Genomic DNA, 18,154 nt, shown 5'->3' with positions numbered 1-18,154 from the left:
CTTCTTATAAAATCTCTCTTCTGGAAAAGTTATCTCTGAAAAGTATGTTTTGGGAATGGGACATGCATAATTTATTCTGATGTAGACCTAATTAGAGACGAATAGGCCTACATTTTGAAATATAAGAATTTGGACTTTATGAATGTTGTGCTGACTTAAAGAAACAATAAGAGATAGCAAAAGCAACCGAGTCAAAAAGTTAAATAGACAAAACGAGTTCAAAAAGAACAATTAAAACCTTGGCTTTATGTCATCCAAAAACATTAATATAACTCACCGCTACAGAACGATGAAGTGCTTTGCACCTACTTGTGCATTATATCTGGTTTTAATTTTTTCTCAAACCGTCGATACATTTTTTGCAAAGTAACGGAACCGACGGTACTTTTAAAGTAAAGAATTTTTTATATTGGTTGCAGCCTATGGTAATGGTGCCTTTCTTAGAACGGAAGCTAAACATTCAATGAAGAATAGTAATGTGGTAGGTGAAAGTGGATCTTCTTGCCTTATGCAACGTTCGATTTGAAATTTGGATGACAAGTAATTGTTCTTCAATATTACTTTACCTACTGGTATGGAGTACAAGTTTTCGACCTACCATACTTAAATGGGTCGGGTTACTTCAGATCAAACATATTAATGCGTCCCATTTGATATGCAGATTCACCGAACCGATTGGATTATCTTCTTTGTAACTTCTAAATACTGTGCGCGTCTGTTCGATTTTTTTTTTGTCATTTAAATAAAAAGTTAGTTTTTGAGCTGAAAATAAAGATTTGGGCTCCGCTCGTTTTGGGTGGGGTGGGCAAACAGGAAAATTTTAGACCTCAGCTAAGCTTTTGCTCCACTCTCAACGCAAACCTAATTACATCACGGTAGCATTGCCTTTACGAAATTATTATTTCGTTTTTCCAGGCAAGCAATATCAAATGGTAACGGCACATACAGTAGGCTATGTTTGAAAATACTTGTAGGAAGAGAATATTTTGGTCGTCGTTGTTGTTGTTGGAAATGGTCGCCGTACAAAAATCACTGGTTTAAAATTTATGTAGCCTACACAGACATTAATTTATGAAAGTGTGTCCTCTGCTCCCCTGGCCGCCCATTGTAAAAATGTATTATTGATACTCAACATTAATACGCAATACACAAAGCTTGTTTGCAAATGACAGGCGACATAAGATCCATTACATGTTAAACCATTGTACAGACATAGGTTTACAACAACGGCATAAAGTTAACATGGCTACTGTTGGCAATATAGCCTACAGACAGCAAAACATGCTAGCCGGTCACAAAGTCAAAGTCATGTTCATCTCTAAATTCGCACTTCATAGGTTAGGTCCATCGATTTCCTGGAACAAAAATGCATTGTTGTAAAAATAAAGGCACATCATGCGATTGCGGACTGGACATAAAATTATACAAAGCAATCCAATGCTCCAATTCGTTTCCTACAGTAGCTTAATTAAGTGTATATGATCGTCCCTGCAAACGAAAGCCAACTAAAAAATGTACCATTTGCACCAAATGTTTTGGAAGAAAGTATTACAAACAAAGGACGCAACAAGTCAATCTCAATTAATTTGGTGACTACTTCTACAATGCTATACATGTAATCAATAGACCTAAAACTGGCTTACTCGTTAGGTTAAGGTAGAGAAAGAGATTTTATTGGAACAAGCAAAGGTGGGCCGTACCGCGGTACTTTTTCAGTACTGATACCAGTACCGTTCGTAATTTTAGAAAAAAGTACCGAATTACTTTTTTCAAGAAATATAAGTCCGTCTAGGTACTTGTACTTCGAAAATGATTACTTTAAAGTTTTAAGACGTTTCTTTTTCAAAAATTCATTTTAATTAAACCTTACTGCCAATTTTAGCGCTTTTGGTTCTTGTTTAACATAATAACGTCTAATAAAGTCGCAAGGAGTTCACATATTTTTTGACCAAAAGTAACCATAAACGGGGCCATAACGGCAACAACAATTGCACTTGCAACAGGATCCGCTGTACGAAAAGTACCGGTACCGGCAAAGAAACAAACTGCTTTTTTAAAATACTTTTGTACCGAAAATCGGAACCGTCGATACATTTTTTGCAAAGTAACGGTACCGTTACCGACAGTACTTTCAAAGTAAAGACTGCCCACCCCTGAGAACAAGAAAAATTGTATTTAATCCGCATATAGGAAAATCAAAATGAGGGCATAGCATAAAGTTAACATACTATGAATATGCAAAAAAATCGGAATAAATTGAGGAAAGCATGGTATACTTTTTATCATCAATAACATCATTACGTTCGTTTATGAAAAAAGATTCAATGAATTTACGTTTCCAATAATATTGTTCGAAATCCAAAGTAGGCCTACGTGCGTCCTTCGAGTTAATGGCGTGTTTATGCTCCAAAGCATGTCTGCTCAAAAAAGTTTTTTCATGTCGAAAATTGTAGATATCTCCTTTATGTAATTATGTTCTTTCATTCTAGTCATGAAAGAGCGTTTGGTTTCCCCAATGTAGAGCTGCAATCTTGGCAAGGAATCTCATAAACCACTCCTTGTCTTTCGTTAGATGGTACCCGGTTAGAGGAAGAAAGTAAATTACATATTTTTACAGCAGGCTTAAACGCCGTCTTAATACTTTGACTACTTAAGATCCGTCTCAATTTATCAGAAAGATTGGAGGTATACAAAAGTACAACGAAACCATGATAGTGGTCAAAGCGGCGGGTATTATTCCTAAACTTACATCTATTTAAAATCGAATTTGGGTAGCAATTTAACCGCAAAGACTCCTTTATAGTTTTAATTTCTTGTTTCAAAGAAGTTTTAGTAGATGAAAGAGCATGGGCGAGATGGAATAAGGTATTTACCACTGCTCGTTTGTCTTCAAGATGATGTTGGGAATGAAAACGGAAATAGCGGTTGCTGTGAGTAGGTTTGCGATACACAGAAGAAGAGAGCGTACCCTTGTTTCTTCTGGAGATTAAAGAGTCCGAAAAGGCAATTGAATTATTCTCTTCCTTCTCTAAAGTATATTTGATAGAACCTTCCTGTGAATTTAAACGAAATTTATCTATGTTGGCAGCTTTTAAAAGTACAAAAGAATCATCAAGACAACGTTTCCAAACTTGTTGAGGGGAAAAAGTGGAAATGGCTTTGTTTTCTATATCTTCCATAACTAAATTATTGATGACCATGAATACAGGTGATCCCATAGTAGTGCCAAACATTTGTTGGTAATGTTTTCAATGTACGGTAAAGAATGTTGCTTATAAAGAAATCCCTTCTGATATGTCTTTAACACTTAGTTTTGTTCGTTCTTTTAAATGGGTATCTTCATTTAGTTATTTTCTTGCAATTTTTTAGCCAACTTAACAGGAATACTTGTAAACAAGAATACAACGTCAAAAGAGACCATTGTTTCGTCATCACAGATGTGCATGTTTGTTATTTTCTGGACAAATTGAGTACAGTTTTTAAAGTGAAACTTGCTCTGAACAGTTAATGGAAAAATGACTTCAGATATTTTCTTAGAAAGGTTGTACGTGGGAGAACCAACAAAAGAAACAATAGGACGCAAAGGTGTGTTAGGTTTGTATATTTTTGAAAGACCATACAAGCGAGGGGTAGAAGCATCTGAATCATCCACCGTAGAAATGGATGTAGCTACATATGATAGAAAAATTGAACAGATGCTTTCCAACTCAAAAACTTATCTTAATTTAAAGTAAGACCCAAGGGAGTCTATTGAAAACCTTTGAATAATTCATTTCTCTATCTTCTGCCGACATTTTGTCTTTAAAAATTCCAGATGCTTCTGCACCTCGCCTGCATGGTCCTTATTTTATGTCATATGAATCTGACAAGGTCAATGTTGAGGACAGGTAGGCTACTATTCCCTTTTAAAACGAAATGATAGCAAGAGAAAACGCACAAAAGTATAGTAAAATGACAAATATTTTTTACAGAAAGAGCAGGGATGAAAATAGTCACCACGAATAAACAAGATTGAGCTGTCAAGAGCATATCTATACCCAGTAACTATATCTCAGTTGATAGCCAAGAATTCCACCTTAATTGAAACAGTCAAATAATTACAAGCAAATATTGCAGCGAAAGTGGGCAGAAGCAATTTAATTGTGCCAAAACAAAAACAAATTTTCTCAAAGTTGGATAAGGTGTTGGAAAAGGATCCGGTCCGGACAGCATTACAAAAACAGTTACAAGAACTAAAACAAGCCATGATCCGCAAGCAAGGTCAATCTTCAAGCTGTAGCCATGATCGGGGATGGCCAGTTAACAAATTTTATTCAAGAAATTTTAACAGTTAATTTTCCAACACCATAATAATTTCTGGCGATTTCACCCTGGTCCTTAACGCCACATTTATTATATTAGCTTTGGGGTGGAACCCATAAAATTGAATTAGCTTGATAAACAATGTTATCGTACACGGAAACCTTACAGCTTCAAAGACATATTTCGGCTGTGAAATTCTCATCACAAACATTTCACACTTACACAATTTAACCCATTTACGTCTTCCTAACATGATTTCCTCATAATTTCAGTGACATTAAAAAATTGGTTGTATCAGTCATATAGCCTAAACATTAGCATTAAGGCCACCATAGCCTGATAAACCTGCACATCAAGTATTAAGAAGATATTTAAAGCTTAACGTATAGGAGACTATTAGATGGCAAAGAAAAGAGCAGCGTGCAGTAAGTAACAATTACAAAGAAAATAATCTAATCGGTTCAGTGAGTCCCGCATATCAGATGGGACATATTATAATGTGTGATCAATAGAAACTTAACAGCGTATTCCTTCAACAAAAACAAAACATGACAAAAAATCAAACCGGCCAAGAAGACGTTTTAAAAGACTCTAAAACCCTCCTTTGGTAAATGAATGCAATCACGCAGGCATGCAAAACTAACTAACCCAAGTGCAAAAGAAATTATGTCCGAGTTTTGTTAGCCAAACCCACGCCCCTATAGTTAGAAGTCACATTGGCAGAAGAAGGGGGGAAATATGAATAACTTCCAAAACTTGAAAAAACAGGCACATTGATAAAAAAGCCATTAAGCAGCTAAATTCAACCGTGACAATACAATAAAGTCATATTCTTCAGCTTCACATACAGCAATGACGTAAAAAATTAAGAACTATGCAAACCTCTACACAAATTTTAGGCCTGAGATATAAAGTATCTTTTTGGTCAATGTCTAATGTGTAAAAAAGGGCTAATATTTCGTTGTGTAAGGTTTTGGGTCCTTTTTTTGTTAACCCTGGGATAATATGGTAACAATCAGGTTCTTAGAATCCTCCCGGTAGAAGGGCGATTACTGCAACATACTCCCGATAAGGTGGCCCAGGTTCTATAACCAGCAGGGCTACTGTGATGATGTCATGGTAGCACTGCTGGTTTAAGACAAAATTTTGATACCGTACTGCTATACTATATTAAACCAAATCCTTATGTGTAAAATGTTTTGGTTGCTAGAAATCAATTAACTATTTGTTGCCTTGCTAAAAGTGTGATTTATTAAATCGTCTCCAATTGTAAAATCTGTTGAAAAGGATATACAGTAATAATTTAGTTAAAGTATAACTATTTTCTTTTTATTCATATTTTTCTACTATAAAAAATACAACAATACAAAAAAATAAGTTCATATAACTTGAATCCCAATAGCTAATTAATAAAGAGAAAAAACCAATGTAATTCAAAAAATCAATAAACCCATTTATCCAAAAACATTTAATATCTCCAAGGAACAAGGTAAATAAAACGATTTTTTTTGGAAGCCAGTGTAATAAATAATATGTTTGCGGGTAGCATGAAACACCAGCACCATACTGTTTACTACAATGCAAAGAACAATTGAATATATTGGCATAATCTACCTGGGCATAAATAGTCGAATAGAATTCAGCCGAAAAAATTAGTATTGAACAGCGATTACCTGCTAACAACTTTGGGCGATTTTTTATCAGACTGCGGAGTAGAAGGAGAAGTCACCATGCACTGCTCTTTTTCAAGTTGGATAGGCAATCTGTGATATACAATTCTTATCTTTAAAACTTTACAATTTATAACATAAAATGTGAATTATATTGTATTTACCTAGCTGTATTCCTCTTGAATGAAGTAAAATATGAACGCAATTTTCTACTGTAAAGATCAAGTTTATGCTGTCTTTCCGCGTTGTGAGTCTTTGTAAAATTTACTGTATAAACCTAGAAAATTACATTTAAGTAATTGGATGATTCTGTTCTCAGTTTAACGAAAAATATTTTTGGTATGCTGAACGATTTTATACAAAATAATTACATAATTAATACAGTACACAAAGAGACATCACAAGTACTTTTTATAGAAATGCTTGAGATATTTACTTACAGACCAGTGTATTTTCTCTTGACTATGTGTCTCATGAGGTATTACACCACCCAACCGGACCTTTACCAGTTGATGTGTGTCTAAATAATATAAAAACTTTAACAGCTTTGAAGACAAAACAGTGACAAACAATAAACAAATTGATCTGACGTAATAATGACTGAAGTAGTAAAAGAAAACATTTAATTAAAAACCAATGTAATGTCTTGGTGAAATATTTTGGTTTGCAAATTTGAAAAAACTTTAAAAAACTATGAAAAAGTTTAAAGTAATGGTGATCGAGAATGGGAATACCCAGTAGTTTTAGTTGCACCCTTGATTACACTGATCTTGATGGTGGCTTGGTGCACCATCTTGATGACCAAGCACTTACAACATTTTACATAACGCCATAAGGAGTTCATTAATGCTCCAATCACTTAGTTGCAATCATGCAGCACTTGTTTATTGGTTCAATGCAAGACTGACTTAACTACAAGATATAACAAAGAAAGAAATTGGCAATGTTTTGAAGATTTGATGGGGTTTATCACAATCATAACCTACTTCAATAAATTACATCATTGTCGATATTATTATTAGCCGTAGCTACACAGCACAAAAAGTAATGACATTATCTGAGGCTCATGAAACACATCATCAAAGATCTACAACCAACTTCGAAGATAATTCGACTCCAAACACATTTCCCGTAAACCACCAAATCTAGATGCAAACTATGTCCTTATATATTCACAAAGCTGATGCAATAATCTCTCCAATCAACTTCAGAAATTTTACCTTAAAAAGATTTTAATTCAACATGTATGCTATGAGAGCTGTCGCAAAACAGTTTATGTAAGAAAAAATCGCACAAATGTTTTTCGGTCCATATTTTTTTACTAACTTTCAACATATGCTTGAATCAGGAAATCGAAGAATATAATTTGTAATCGTTCGGTTTAACTATACTTATGATAGCCTTTTAAAAAATGTGGGTGTTATGAGACTATACAAATAACTTTTCATTGTTTGTATTTTTTTTGTAACTTATTTTACCAGTAAAATATTCTCTACACTTTATCTGTGTCTTAAACTATGTTTTACATTACTACTGCATTACCTAGCAGATCCTAAAATTTTTGTCCAATTAGTTTATGTTTAATCTCAGAACTGCTACCTGTTTATGGTTTTGGAATAAAAAAACATAATGAAAATAAAAACACCGGTTCTAGGAACAACAGTCAGTAACATTTGTAATAAATTTTAACCACAAATTTTAACACAATGCAAACAAAGCAAAATCACTTACATCTTGAATAGGCAGTGTCATAATCATCTATTAAGTCGAATAAAGTCTAAAAAAACATGGGATTTAGGCCAAATCGGTAGTCATAATTTCAACATATTTATATGGAAGACAAGTTTCTAAACTTATATACTTTGTCAATATTTGTGTCAGTATGTCAGTCAGTTTCGTAAACCAGTTTGGACAGCTTATATTTTTTCTTGCCATCATAAATTTATTCAACTACGACCATGTGCACTAAAACTACTGTGCTGCTGGTCAGTAGTTACGTCTGTATAGTAGCCATGCTCACTTTTTCAATTCTCCTTTGTTGTTAAGACAACCTTTTTGCACTTCCAAGACACAATTTTGGTATAATAATTTTTAGCATCATTTCATGTGTTCTACAATTAAGAGCACTTTTATAAACTACTCTATATGCCTTTTAATCAAAGTTGCCCTTTAATTGAGTAAATACGGTATTTCTGAACTCTGGTATTTGCATGGCTTAAAATTTGTTAATAAAACTTCACTGATCAAAACCAGGTTATCTTAGTGCATTTTCCATTTTTTGTTTTTTTAATATAGGTTTTAGCAATTTTTGTACTTTTCACCAAAATCATTGATCTGGACAAAACTTTATTAATACCTGGCCCACAAGTATTACAACAATGGTACCAAATATCGAATGGTGTACTAAGCCCACATGATGCAGACTAGCCACCACCAAGCCAAAAATTAAATGCACTTGTCTAGTAGAACAATTTAGATTAATCGTGTGGTTGTGGATACAATGCAACAACAACTTGCACATGCAAACAAGCGACAGATATGAACCTGAAGTTTTTTGGCTTAGAGCAACCAAATTTACTTCATCACAGTTATTCCAAGGATAGGGATCTCAATGAGTTTAAGTTAGTTAACCTTCACATGCTAAACCACAGAGTAATATTGCTTTCTCAACGGGGTAGTGGTTAGAGGGCCAGGCTTGTAAAAATGTAACAAGGTTTCGATTGTTGCTATTGTTGTAATACCCTTATTTACCCTTCAAAATTCGAGCAATTCAGTAAAAAACAAATCAAAAAACCAACTAAAAAATTTTTGTAAATCAGAAGTTGCACAAAAAAAATCTTGGCAGCTGTGGCTCAAAGTCGTGCAAAAGATCTTCATCAGTCCAAGTATATTATTGTGATACTATATCATAGAGTATTCGGGAAGAGGTAATAAGTTTACTTAGTGCCTAGTAGTGAAAACATGGTCACATGGAACTGAAGCATTTTATAGTTAACAATTTCATTGACCTGTATTTCTAATGCAGTAATCACCTTGTATCCAGACCAGCTTAATGCAACTCAATGGGGAAAGGTTATTTTAATTTTTAGGGCTACCAACACCTATTGCTATCTTACAGCAGGAAAAATCATGCGAAAGACTATTCCTTACACTAAGTTCAGTTTTAATACCGATGAAAATAGGCAAGTAGTTTCTGTAAAAATTGATAACCAAAGCTCAATGACCATTTTTATCTGACAGATAATCACATCACAAGGTCCTTAAAGCAAAAATGAATAAGCTGTAGTCACAAATCAGTTTTACTATGCTTAGATCAGCGGTTCTTAACCTTTTTTATCAGTTTTCCCATTTACGCCAACTACCAAACCCAAATTTCTCCGCTATGTTTTTAACAGTTTTTTTTTGGCTAGACCTTAAGTAAACCTCACTTCTAAACATAGTTGAATGTACCAACTGAACTCTTCAATTTACCGAATTTGTTATAATAAATTTGTTAGTCAATATGCATAAATAATCAGGTTTTTTCTAATCTCACACAAAACTAAAAACTTTCATAACAGCATAATATTCATGTTGCACATTTTTGCAGTATACAGATGTTTCATGACCCTTCGAAGAAGTCAGGCTATGCCTATGACTACACAAGAATAAATCACCTTTAAACACATACATACATGTGTGGATACCAGTAGATGTGTTAAAATTTAAAAAAAAAAACTATAACACTAAACATACAATATGTTAAATATTGAGCATTTTGACAAACCTTAAATTCCAATGGTTTGTACATAAGGTCATTACGTCTGCTTATGCCCAAGGCACCAAAATAACCATTATAAAACATCCCCAGCACTACATGATAGTAACAACGTCCATTAAAGACAGATTTAAATCCAATTGGAAATCTTTCCACTGTCAATAAGCCATTCGTTAAATATCTAAAAGTCAGAATATTGATCGTTTCAAAGTTTTGCAGTATGAAATTTATAATAAACTGTACGTATGTAATACATACAAACTTTTATTCCAAAAAATTAATTTTTAAGTGAACAAATTAGAAATAATTCTTTTAATCTTTGTAACAAGAAGCTCAACAGGACTTTTGCCATGATAGGGTTAAGTAAAACTTAAAAACAAGCTTCTTTCATGTAGGTAGCTGAGTTCATGTTGTATTACCACAGCTGGACACAGGCAAGAGAATTTTTGAGTGCACTCACTTGTTTTAAGAAAGGTAACTAAAGAAATGTTATTTTTATAGTTAAAAATGATTTTAAAGCATATTTTGTGTTATCCACTAATCGATTTTTTTCTTGGCACAATAAGTGCTGTGTACGCATTTATTTTTTGAAAGAGAAAAGGTTTTTTTTTTTTTATGATAGTTTTGTGATTAATTTTACTCAAACGGTGATGGTAGTGAAAAAAAGCAAAACAAACACTTCATTTTCGGCTGATGTAACACTAGCTACAACACTTGGCTGAACAACTTTGCAAAATGTATCTTGCAGCTGGCAGATAATTCGGTGCTAATCGGTCACAAATCATTTGCCTGTTAAGGCATCATCATGGGTCGTACAATGCTTGACCAACTGACATAAATAAACTGACCTTAGGAACATTGAAGATCTGGACAATGATGACTGGACAAAATCCTAATATCGACAAAGTCAGAAAATTGGGGAAAACTGTTGTTATTGATAGAGAATTACATTGGATGAATATCGAAATTGCTGCACTATCTGAAACACAAGTACTGCTAGCTGGCAAAGGATCACGATGAGATTAAAACTATACTTTCTTTCATAAGGGAAAATCTAAAGAAAAAACTCGTCAAATACAAACAAAAATGTTGTCCACAAAAAGAATGTCTATCAACGATAACTTTGTTGGGCAAAATACCAACCTCGTGTTCTTTTCCTGGGAAGAGACGTTTTTTATTTTAGATGACAGATCGGTTTGCTACGAGTATTGCTGCTGTTTATTGGACTTACATTTCTAACCTAAAAATTGGGCTTACAAAATGATAAATATGATAAAAGAAAGAGCATTACATGCCAACCAGTATATTTTTGTGCTTGATTTTTAAAACCAGAGACTATCCGATGCCCGAGAATTCATCTATACTATTTCGCCCATTACATTTTAGTAATGAACCAAATATTTCTAATATATCTGTAGCCTATTCCCAGCACAAAACTATTTAACCAGGAGCAATTTTCATAACCTGTCACTAACAGATACCTATTTGACTACATAAGCAAATGCACTGTAAAATAATTGGATTATAAAAATGTAAGTTTATTTGCCAGGTATAGGTTAAAACTGTGTTAGGAGATAAAAAAATTATAGTTGGTTATATAGTTTATTATAAGTCAGCAAAAAAATACATCACTTACATGGAAAGTATTACTGCTTCTAAACATTTGATAGGTAATGCTTCTTTAATCATTTCTTTTGCTTTGTCCATTAAACCAGCAAGAGGTCGATTTTTTTTTATTTCAAATAACTGTGTTCCAGTGTGATTGTACTGCAAACGATTTATGTAATTCTGTACAAGCGTCAAACAGTGAGAAATAGGCATCTGTGGAAGCAAAACAGGAATTGCTGGAACAGGAACCTAAAATAAACAAAAAAAAACAAACAATTACCAAAAATATGTTTCAATATTCTGCAGTATTCTTCGTGACATTTGTATAGCAAAAACACTTAATTAGGCACCAAATACAAAACTACGTAGAATTTATTTTATTGAAAGTTTTTTGTTTTTTATTTCCTTTTTTGTGAGGCCGCAAGTCAAACTCAATACAATATATATTTACAGCCAATCCTCATTTATTTTGAAAAACTGGAATCCTTGCTATCCAGCATGAAACTACTACAAACAGATTTCCTCCTGTGCACTTCAATCAGTTAATCCAAAAATCTCGCTGTCTGGCTCTGACAGGGCGATTTAGAAAGATATATGCAATACCAATAAAAAATAAGTATCACAAAAAGTGTTACGTATTAATATCTCAAGCTTTCATACTTCACTATTCAGTGTTTGTTTTAGGCGCAGTCTTTGACTAATTTTCTAAATTCCTTTACTTACCTCATTCATTTTGAATGCAACTGGATCTTGAATACATTCCTTTTATCGTGTTTTAATCTACCATAATCCTAACTGCATGCTATTTTAGTTATCTGATTTTACTGTAATATTTTTTCGATTATTGACTGACCGCTTTTGACAAAACCAAGTGGTCCGGATAAACGAGGTCTGACTGTTGACAATAATATGTTATGCACTCTAAGTTGTTACAGTATGTATATCTAGTATTTGTTTAATTGTGACCTTAAGGAGCCGTATATACTGAAGTTTTGCGATTTCCATGGTTTGTTGGATGTTATTTGTAATTAAAAAATTGTTCATCAGAGGCCAGAATGGCCAGTGTTGTTTTTCAGTGCAGGGATTACCCTAGCAAATAGTGCACTAAAAACTTCCAGATCGCACGTTAGCCTAAATTGTAGGTGAAAATCGATAAAATTTGACTTTTTTGGTCCAAAATTGCAGTCTTTACTTGAACATTTTATTGCAAGAGCTAGAGATTCATGGTTTTACTAGGACTTCCTGAAATAATAGCCTAAGCCCTAAGGCATATTAAAGCGGCATGCAAAATTTGAGGTAGCCCCATGTGGGATTTTTCAATAAATTGTAATTTTGGTAAGTTGACTAATAATAAAATAAACAAAGAAATTTGGCCTTTTTACAAGCATATACAAGGCTGTAACTAACAATACTTCATAGCAGTTGTAATACCGATAATACTTTGAAACAGATCAGATCATACATCATATAGAAAATCCACATTTTTTATCTCCTCAATCTCATCTTTTGATTTGGGAAATATTTTTGTTGCATAAACCCACATTTGTTTCCAAGTTTTATCATCAAGAGGGTAACCATGTTTGTTGATATAAAACGAAACAATATCATCTGCACTTCCATATTCTGATTGAGTATAGAAAGAAGTTTCCTGTTTTGACATTTTTCATAGTTTTAAAGTATTGATTTGACATACATTAATAAATTCTTTGTCACGTCACCTGCAAGCAAAAGCAACTTTAAATAATTTTGGAATGGGATTTACACTAAAACTTGAAGAGATGATCCTGTAAATACTGTCAAACATGTCACAGATTTTTTCTATAGTGAAAAACATCTCACAATTTTATGGTTGAGAAGTGACATGCTGCCCCTCTTAATCTATAAATAAACACACAAAAAGCAAGTACCAATAATTATTAATAAACAGAAAGTTTGTTTGTAATTCCAGGTCAAAACTTTCTTAAAATTTACAAATAAAGCAATGGCATTACAAGGGCATTGCATTAAAACAGCGTAGGGTTAAGCCGGAACAGGTCACAATAGTCATTATTAAAATTATGTAAAGGTAGGTTTGGCGCACACTAATGCATTTAAAATGGGAAAATCTAGTCAGTGTCACAAAAATCGTCTGTAAAAAAAACAAAAAAGATTTTTAATAACGAAGTCTAGAAACAAAAACATATTTTTGCACACGCTTAAGTAAATTAGCTCATCAGTACTGTTTCAGCATTTTGTATAACGATCTCACTACATTGGTTTGAAATCTTGTCCGTAGTAGTGAAAAAACTATCCTATACACAGCATCGCCTCAACAACCACAGTTTCCCAAATTTAGTGGTTATTATGCTTTATAAACAACCTCAATAATCTGAATTGTCCTAAGACTGTAATCTAACGCCAATTTTTGATCTAGCATAACAAATTGTTTACCTAGTGTTCTAGCGAAAAAAGCCTAGGCCTACCATTAGCCAATGAAAGATTTAAACTTAAGTTATGCAGTTATTTATGCACTGCCTTAATGGATTAGTCTTTAGATGGTTTGTTAAGAAAAAGATATTTCTCATTAACAAAAAGTTGTTATTTTCAAGACCACAGTAGGCCTTGTCAACCATGAGCAAAAAATAATTTGTGATGTTTATCATTTGTATCCTTCACACTTTTTCGAATTAATCAGTATTTTGGAAAGATAGAAAACTACACCTGTTAAAATATATTTAGTTATTATCATACTATGGTAGGAAACTGCAACAAATTTTTTGGTTATGTTTGTGAAGGTTGCGTGCTAAATCTCATTTAACATACATGTTTGGTTAAAATATTTTTCCTATGAATTGTTTCCAGGCAAAAGTTTGGAGAAGCTCCTCGATTCCGCGTAACCCTAACTCTTATCCTTGAGTGGCTGTAAGCTAGGCTATAGCGCCACCTCCACTGGGTATGGAACACGAAACATGAGTCAAATTTATAGCGATACCAGCACTGGAACACTAAAATACGGAGCCGACATATGTTAAATATTTGTTTATTTGTGGTGACATTTTGAAACAAATTCTTAGTTTTCATAGCTCTAAAAAGTTTAGGCTAGTTCAATTTGCACCCCAACTTATCAAGCTACTGGTACATTTTCTGATATTCATTCAAAAGTTTATTGCCTTTCTTGGCTATCTCTCCACCACAATCTCCATTCTGCTGTTAATTCATCGATCACACCCAATCATCAATCTCAAAAGTTAATTGGAAATGGCTTGGCCTTACGGTAGCCTTTCAAAACATAATTTGCTCGTTTCCATGGCATCATTTTGTTTTGCGCAGTTGCGCCACCATAATCCCCTGCGTCCATTAATCATAAACATCGTATCAACGATTATGAAGCAAGTCTATCTAAGTCTAAGTCATGTCATTTTTAACACACATGGATGGGCAGATTTTTGGGCCATGTGCAGCGATCGTTTTCCGGAAGGGTGGGAGAGATTAGAATCATTATTATTGGCTTTTCCTACGACATACGACTACGACTTCCTATTGTCGAGCAAGGTTTTAGTGATGTATTGCTCAAGCGTAATAAATATCGCATAAAAATATCCTCACGATATGAACAACACCGGGGGAAATGCAATACGACTTAAGTTTTCTAGCTTGCGACCATCGTTTAATAGTCTTGCAGAAAAGCACCAGGCACAAGGATTGCATTGGCTCAAACATGTTGGTATCTAAATAATTTGTACTTGTTTCGGATTGTTCTTTCTTTTTTGTGATAATTTCAAAACATATGGTGTATCGCAAGAAGCAAATACATTCGTACAAAAATAATCATAAGGGCGATTTTGACCCAGAACTCCGAAAAGGGGTTGATTTCACAAAAAAAGGTTGAAGACCACTGATCCAAACCAACGGTTGTTAACCGGTGGGAAATTTTGCAAGTTCAGATGGGAACTAATTAACCTATAGATCTTTTGTACACAAAAATCATTCTCACGAAAGAATTCTTGTTGTAGATGAATATAAACTAGGCTATACGCTACAGCTTAGTGTTTGATACGCATTCTGCAGTGTAAGACACAGCCCAATTGTGTCATAACACCCAAAGGTATGTGGCTGGAACACATTGTTTCCATTGTCTTCCAATTTGTGACGTTATAATTATGTAGCTGCTATTTACCGCGCTCTTTATTGCATAGCGTCATACTTACCATAACCTCATTCGCAGTTCACAACATAATAATCACCCAATCGAAGAATAGTTGATTGTCAACTTTCTTCGTAAACATGTTATCTACCTTTGCATTTTTAAGCTCATTGTACTTAAGATAACACCATAATTGTCATCCTATTCTGTAAACAAGTTGTCTACATTGCAATATGAATTCGACGAATTCGAAATTACGGTACCGGTACTTGGCAAAAAATGTAGCGACGGTTCTGGTATTCGGTACTCAATACCGGTACTTTTTGTGTAAAAGATTCTGCTGCAAATGCAATGTTTGCCGCTATTATGTCCCGGTAAAGGTTACTCGCAAGCCAAAACATATGTGACGTTACTCGCTTCCAATTTTACTTGACATTTCTAGATTTATAAAGATCAACAAATGCTAAAATTGGCATTGACGATTAATTTACATTTGTTTTTGAAAAAAAATACTTCCTAAAAATATGACAAATCACGTAAAAAGTGCAGAGTACCGGGATTGACTGAAATTTCTTGAAAAAAGTAATTCGGTACAGAATAGATGAAAAAAGTGAAGAACCGCTGATCTAAACTCTCATTCTGCGAGGAATATAGAACACAAACTTAAACGTTTGATTGGGGGCAGTTTGGCTCTATAACCTTTATGATTTTAATTTATGTGAAGCCAATACAAATAAAACTAAAAATTAAAACTCTTATTTATTCAAAATTTTTATTTATACAAAATTATTAACGTCAAATAGAATACTAACGTTCTTCAAGCATATTGTTGTGAAATATTTTGAGTAAATTATTAACATATAGCCTAGACAAAGTTTAGTCTTTAATGAGGAAACGTATGATAACCTTTCCATTTTTGTCTGATTTTAGCTCGTTCTGGCATAAATGCGTTGTGATTAAAATTTGTATAAAGTTTAATTTGACAGTGTCATTATGTTGGAACTTAGCGTACAGAGCCAAAATCCAGCTAAGGCTTTACTATACTGAATTGCGCTAGTCCAAAATTAAATTACGTAATTAGTAACTTAACATAAAACAGTTATAGAATTAAACTAAATAATATACAAAACGGGACGACGGGTGCATTGTTCTTTTTGATGAAAATTTCAAAGTTCACGAAATTTTAAAATGTCAGTTTTTATTTCAAAGTATGTAATACGGAGGTACGAGTGCAATTTTACAATCTTAGATTGGGTGGTGAAATAAATTTTTTTTTATAAAAATTTGAACTTTTATTATTCTTTAAGTCTTTAATTGACTTAAGGATTAGAGTTTACAAAAGTATTATTCTATCTTTCTGTCATTGTTCATATCAACTAAGTTATTATCTTGGTCTTTGATTGAAAATCGAATACTATCAATTTGACTTATATTTTTCATTGACACATAAATAATTTGTCGAGGTTCAACCTGAGTTAAATATCCAGGAGGAACATTCGGACTAACAGAAAATAATAAATCGCTTGATATTCCATTTACATAACTCCCTTCAACTAAACTACAATGAATTTGTAGGCTGTTAATATTTGCAATATTGACAGTATTTTGACTGTCATACACTCCGTTTTCATTCAGTTGTAATGCATCAAATACCATGAGTGTTCTTATTTACTGTACTATTAATTGCGTTTTTAAATCAAGACTGTTAGAAAGATGAAAATAATGAGCACAGTGCATCGCTTGTGTTTGCTTGCTCATGTAAGCTGTTCAGTCTGTTTCCGTCATGCAAGGAAAATCCATTGCCAGTTTCGAAAATATTTAGTCTCACTTTGTTTATAACAAATGTAAAGTTTGTTTCTTCACTTCGTGGTACCTTATAAAAACAATTACTGTATTATCTGCTCGTTAACTGTTCGTGAACATAAATATTATTGTGCTATATCTACAACTGTTAGCATCGTAACTTTTGCTCCGCACAGTTAATGGCGAAAAATAAACAATACAATACAAGTTTCCTCGTTCTCTTTCTTATTTAGTCGGCTTGTGTCTTAAAGGTTGGGCCAGAACAGAGTGGACTAAATTGGTTTCAAGTATTTGATAGCCCGAGCCCGAGTTGAAATTCACACGTACATCATATAACTAAAAATATTTTTTTTGCTGTTTATTTTTCAAAGATATCTTATTGATAACATGTATATTTTCTATACACATTAAAAACACAAATTTTAACAACCGAAACCATATATACGAAATAATATAGTTTCATTATATTGACATTGAATGTCTTAAATGCACAACAACAACAACAAATAATGATGTCATTAATTTTAGTGCGTGTCTTGTCAGTACATGTCTTATCTTTAGTACACAGCATTACAGCAATGCCAAACTGTTGTTGTTATTTTACCTATACAGAACAAACCAAGAAATAACAATTAACACAACCAACAAGGCTAGTCACCCCTGTCTGAGTGAGTTTAAGCCGCTGTAGTCACGGTTCAATAATTATCGGAAACACGCTTTTTATTCAAACGCCGGCCGAGCAATTATGGTTAAGCGGGGAAGTGTGTGTTTGACAAACGTTTGTTCCTGAACTACAGCAAGATAATTATCTTTAAGAGTGATCTAAAAAAAGAAATGTTGTTACTAAAACTGTTTTAAACACAATTAAAACGAAAATATAGGCCATGAAAC

General features: G+C 33.4%; 1 protein-coding gene and 1 long non-coding RNA gene across 4 annotated transcripts; one reads left to right on the top strand and one right to left on the bottom strand.

The window, feature by feature from the left end:
* Positions 1-1,101: 1,101 nt before the first annotated feature.
* Positions 1,102-14,061, bottom strand: LOC143463525 (tubulinyl-Tyr carboxypeptidase 2-like). 3 transcript variants are annotated; one of them, XR_013118325.1, is made up of 9 exons: positions 12,800-14,061; positions 11,366-11,550; positions 9,739-9,910; positions 7,704-7,749; positions 6,413-6,492; positions 6,137-6,249; positions 5,976-6,065; positions 4,951-5,058; positions 1,102-1,355 (listed from the first exon to the last, which is right to left on the bottom strand). XR_013118325.1 is itself a non-coding variant. In XM_076962033.1 (8 exons), the coding sequence occupies exons 1-8, from the start codon at positions 12,995-12,997 to the stop codon at positions 1,319-1,321; spliced, it is 957 nt and encodes a 318-aa protein (XP_076818148.1). In that variant the 5' UTR covers positions 12,998-14,057; the 3' UTR covers positions 1,102-1,318. The 3 variants fall into 3 exon arrangements, 1 of the variants encoding a protein (XP_076818148.1); XR_013118324.1 differs by having other exon boundaries at positions 11,366-11,586; positions 12,800-14,059; XM_076962033.1 differs by lacking the exon at positions 4,951-5,058 and having other exon boundaries at positions 11,366-11,586; positions 12,800-14,057.
* Positions 9,904-12,385, top strand: LOC143463526 (uncharacterized). Its single transcript, XR_013118326.1, has 2 exons — positions 9,904-10,203; positions 11,791-12,385. It is a non-coding gene; the product is annotated as an uncharacterized LOC143463526 (long non-coding RNA).
* Positions 14,062-18,154: the final 4,093 nt, after the last annotated feature.

This window comes from Clavelina lepadiformis, chromosome 6 (assembly GCF_947623445.1).
Source record: "Clavelina lepadiformis chromosome 6, kaClaLepa1.1, whole genome shotgun sequence".
NCBI lineage: Eukaryota > Metazoa > Chordata > Ascidiacea > Aplousobranchia > Clavelinidae > Clavelina > Clavelina lepadiformis.
The sequence above is the reverse complement of the archived record's forward strand: the minus strand, read 5'-3'. Positions and strand labels throughout refer to the sequence as shown.

What these genes read in the sequence shown, in the direction of transcription:
- LOC143463525 (XM_076962033.1), bottom strand. Translation starts at nt 12,997, where the DNA reads ATGTCAAAACAGGAAACTTCTTTCTATACTCAATCAGAATATGGAAGT. An exon ending in ACAAACCATTGGAATTTAAG is followed by an intron (nt 7,750 to 9,738) that starts GTTTGTCAAAAT and finishes ATGTTTTTTTAG; the next exon opens with ACTTTATTCGACTTAATAGA. An exon ending in AAGAGAAAATACACTGGTCT is followed by an intron (nt 6,250 to 6,412) that starts GTAAGTAAATAT and finishes GTAATTTTCTAG; the next exon opens with GTTTATACAGTAAATTTTAC.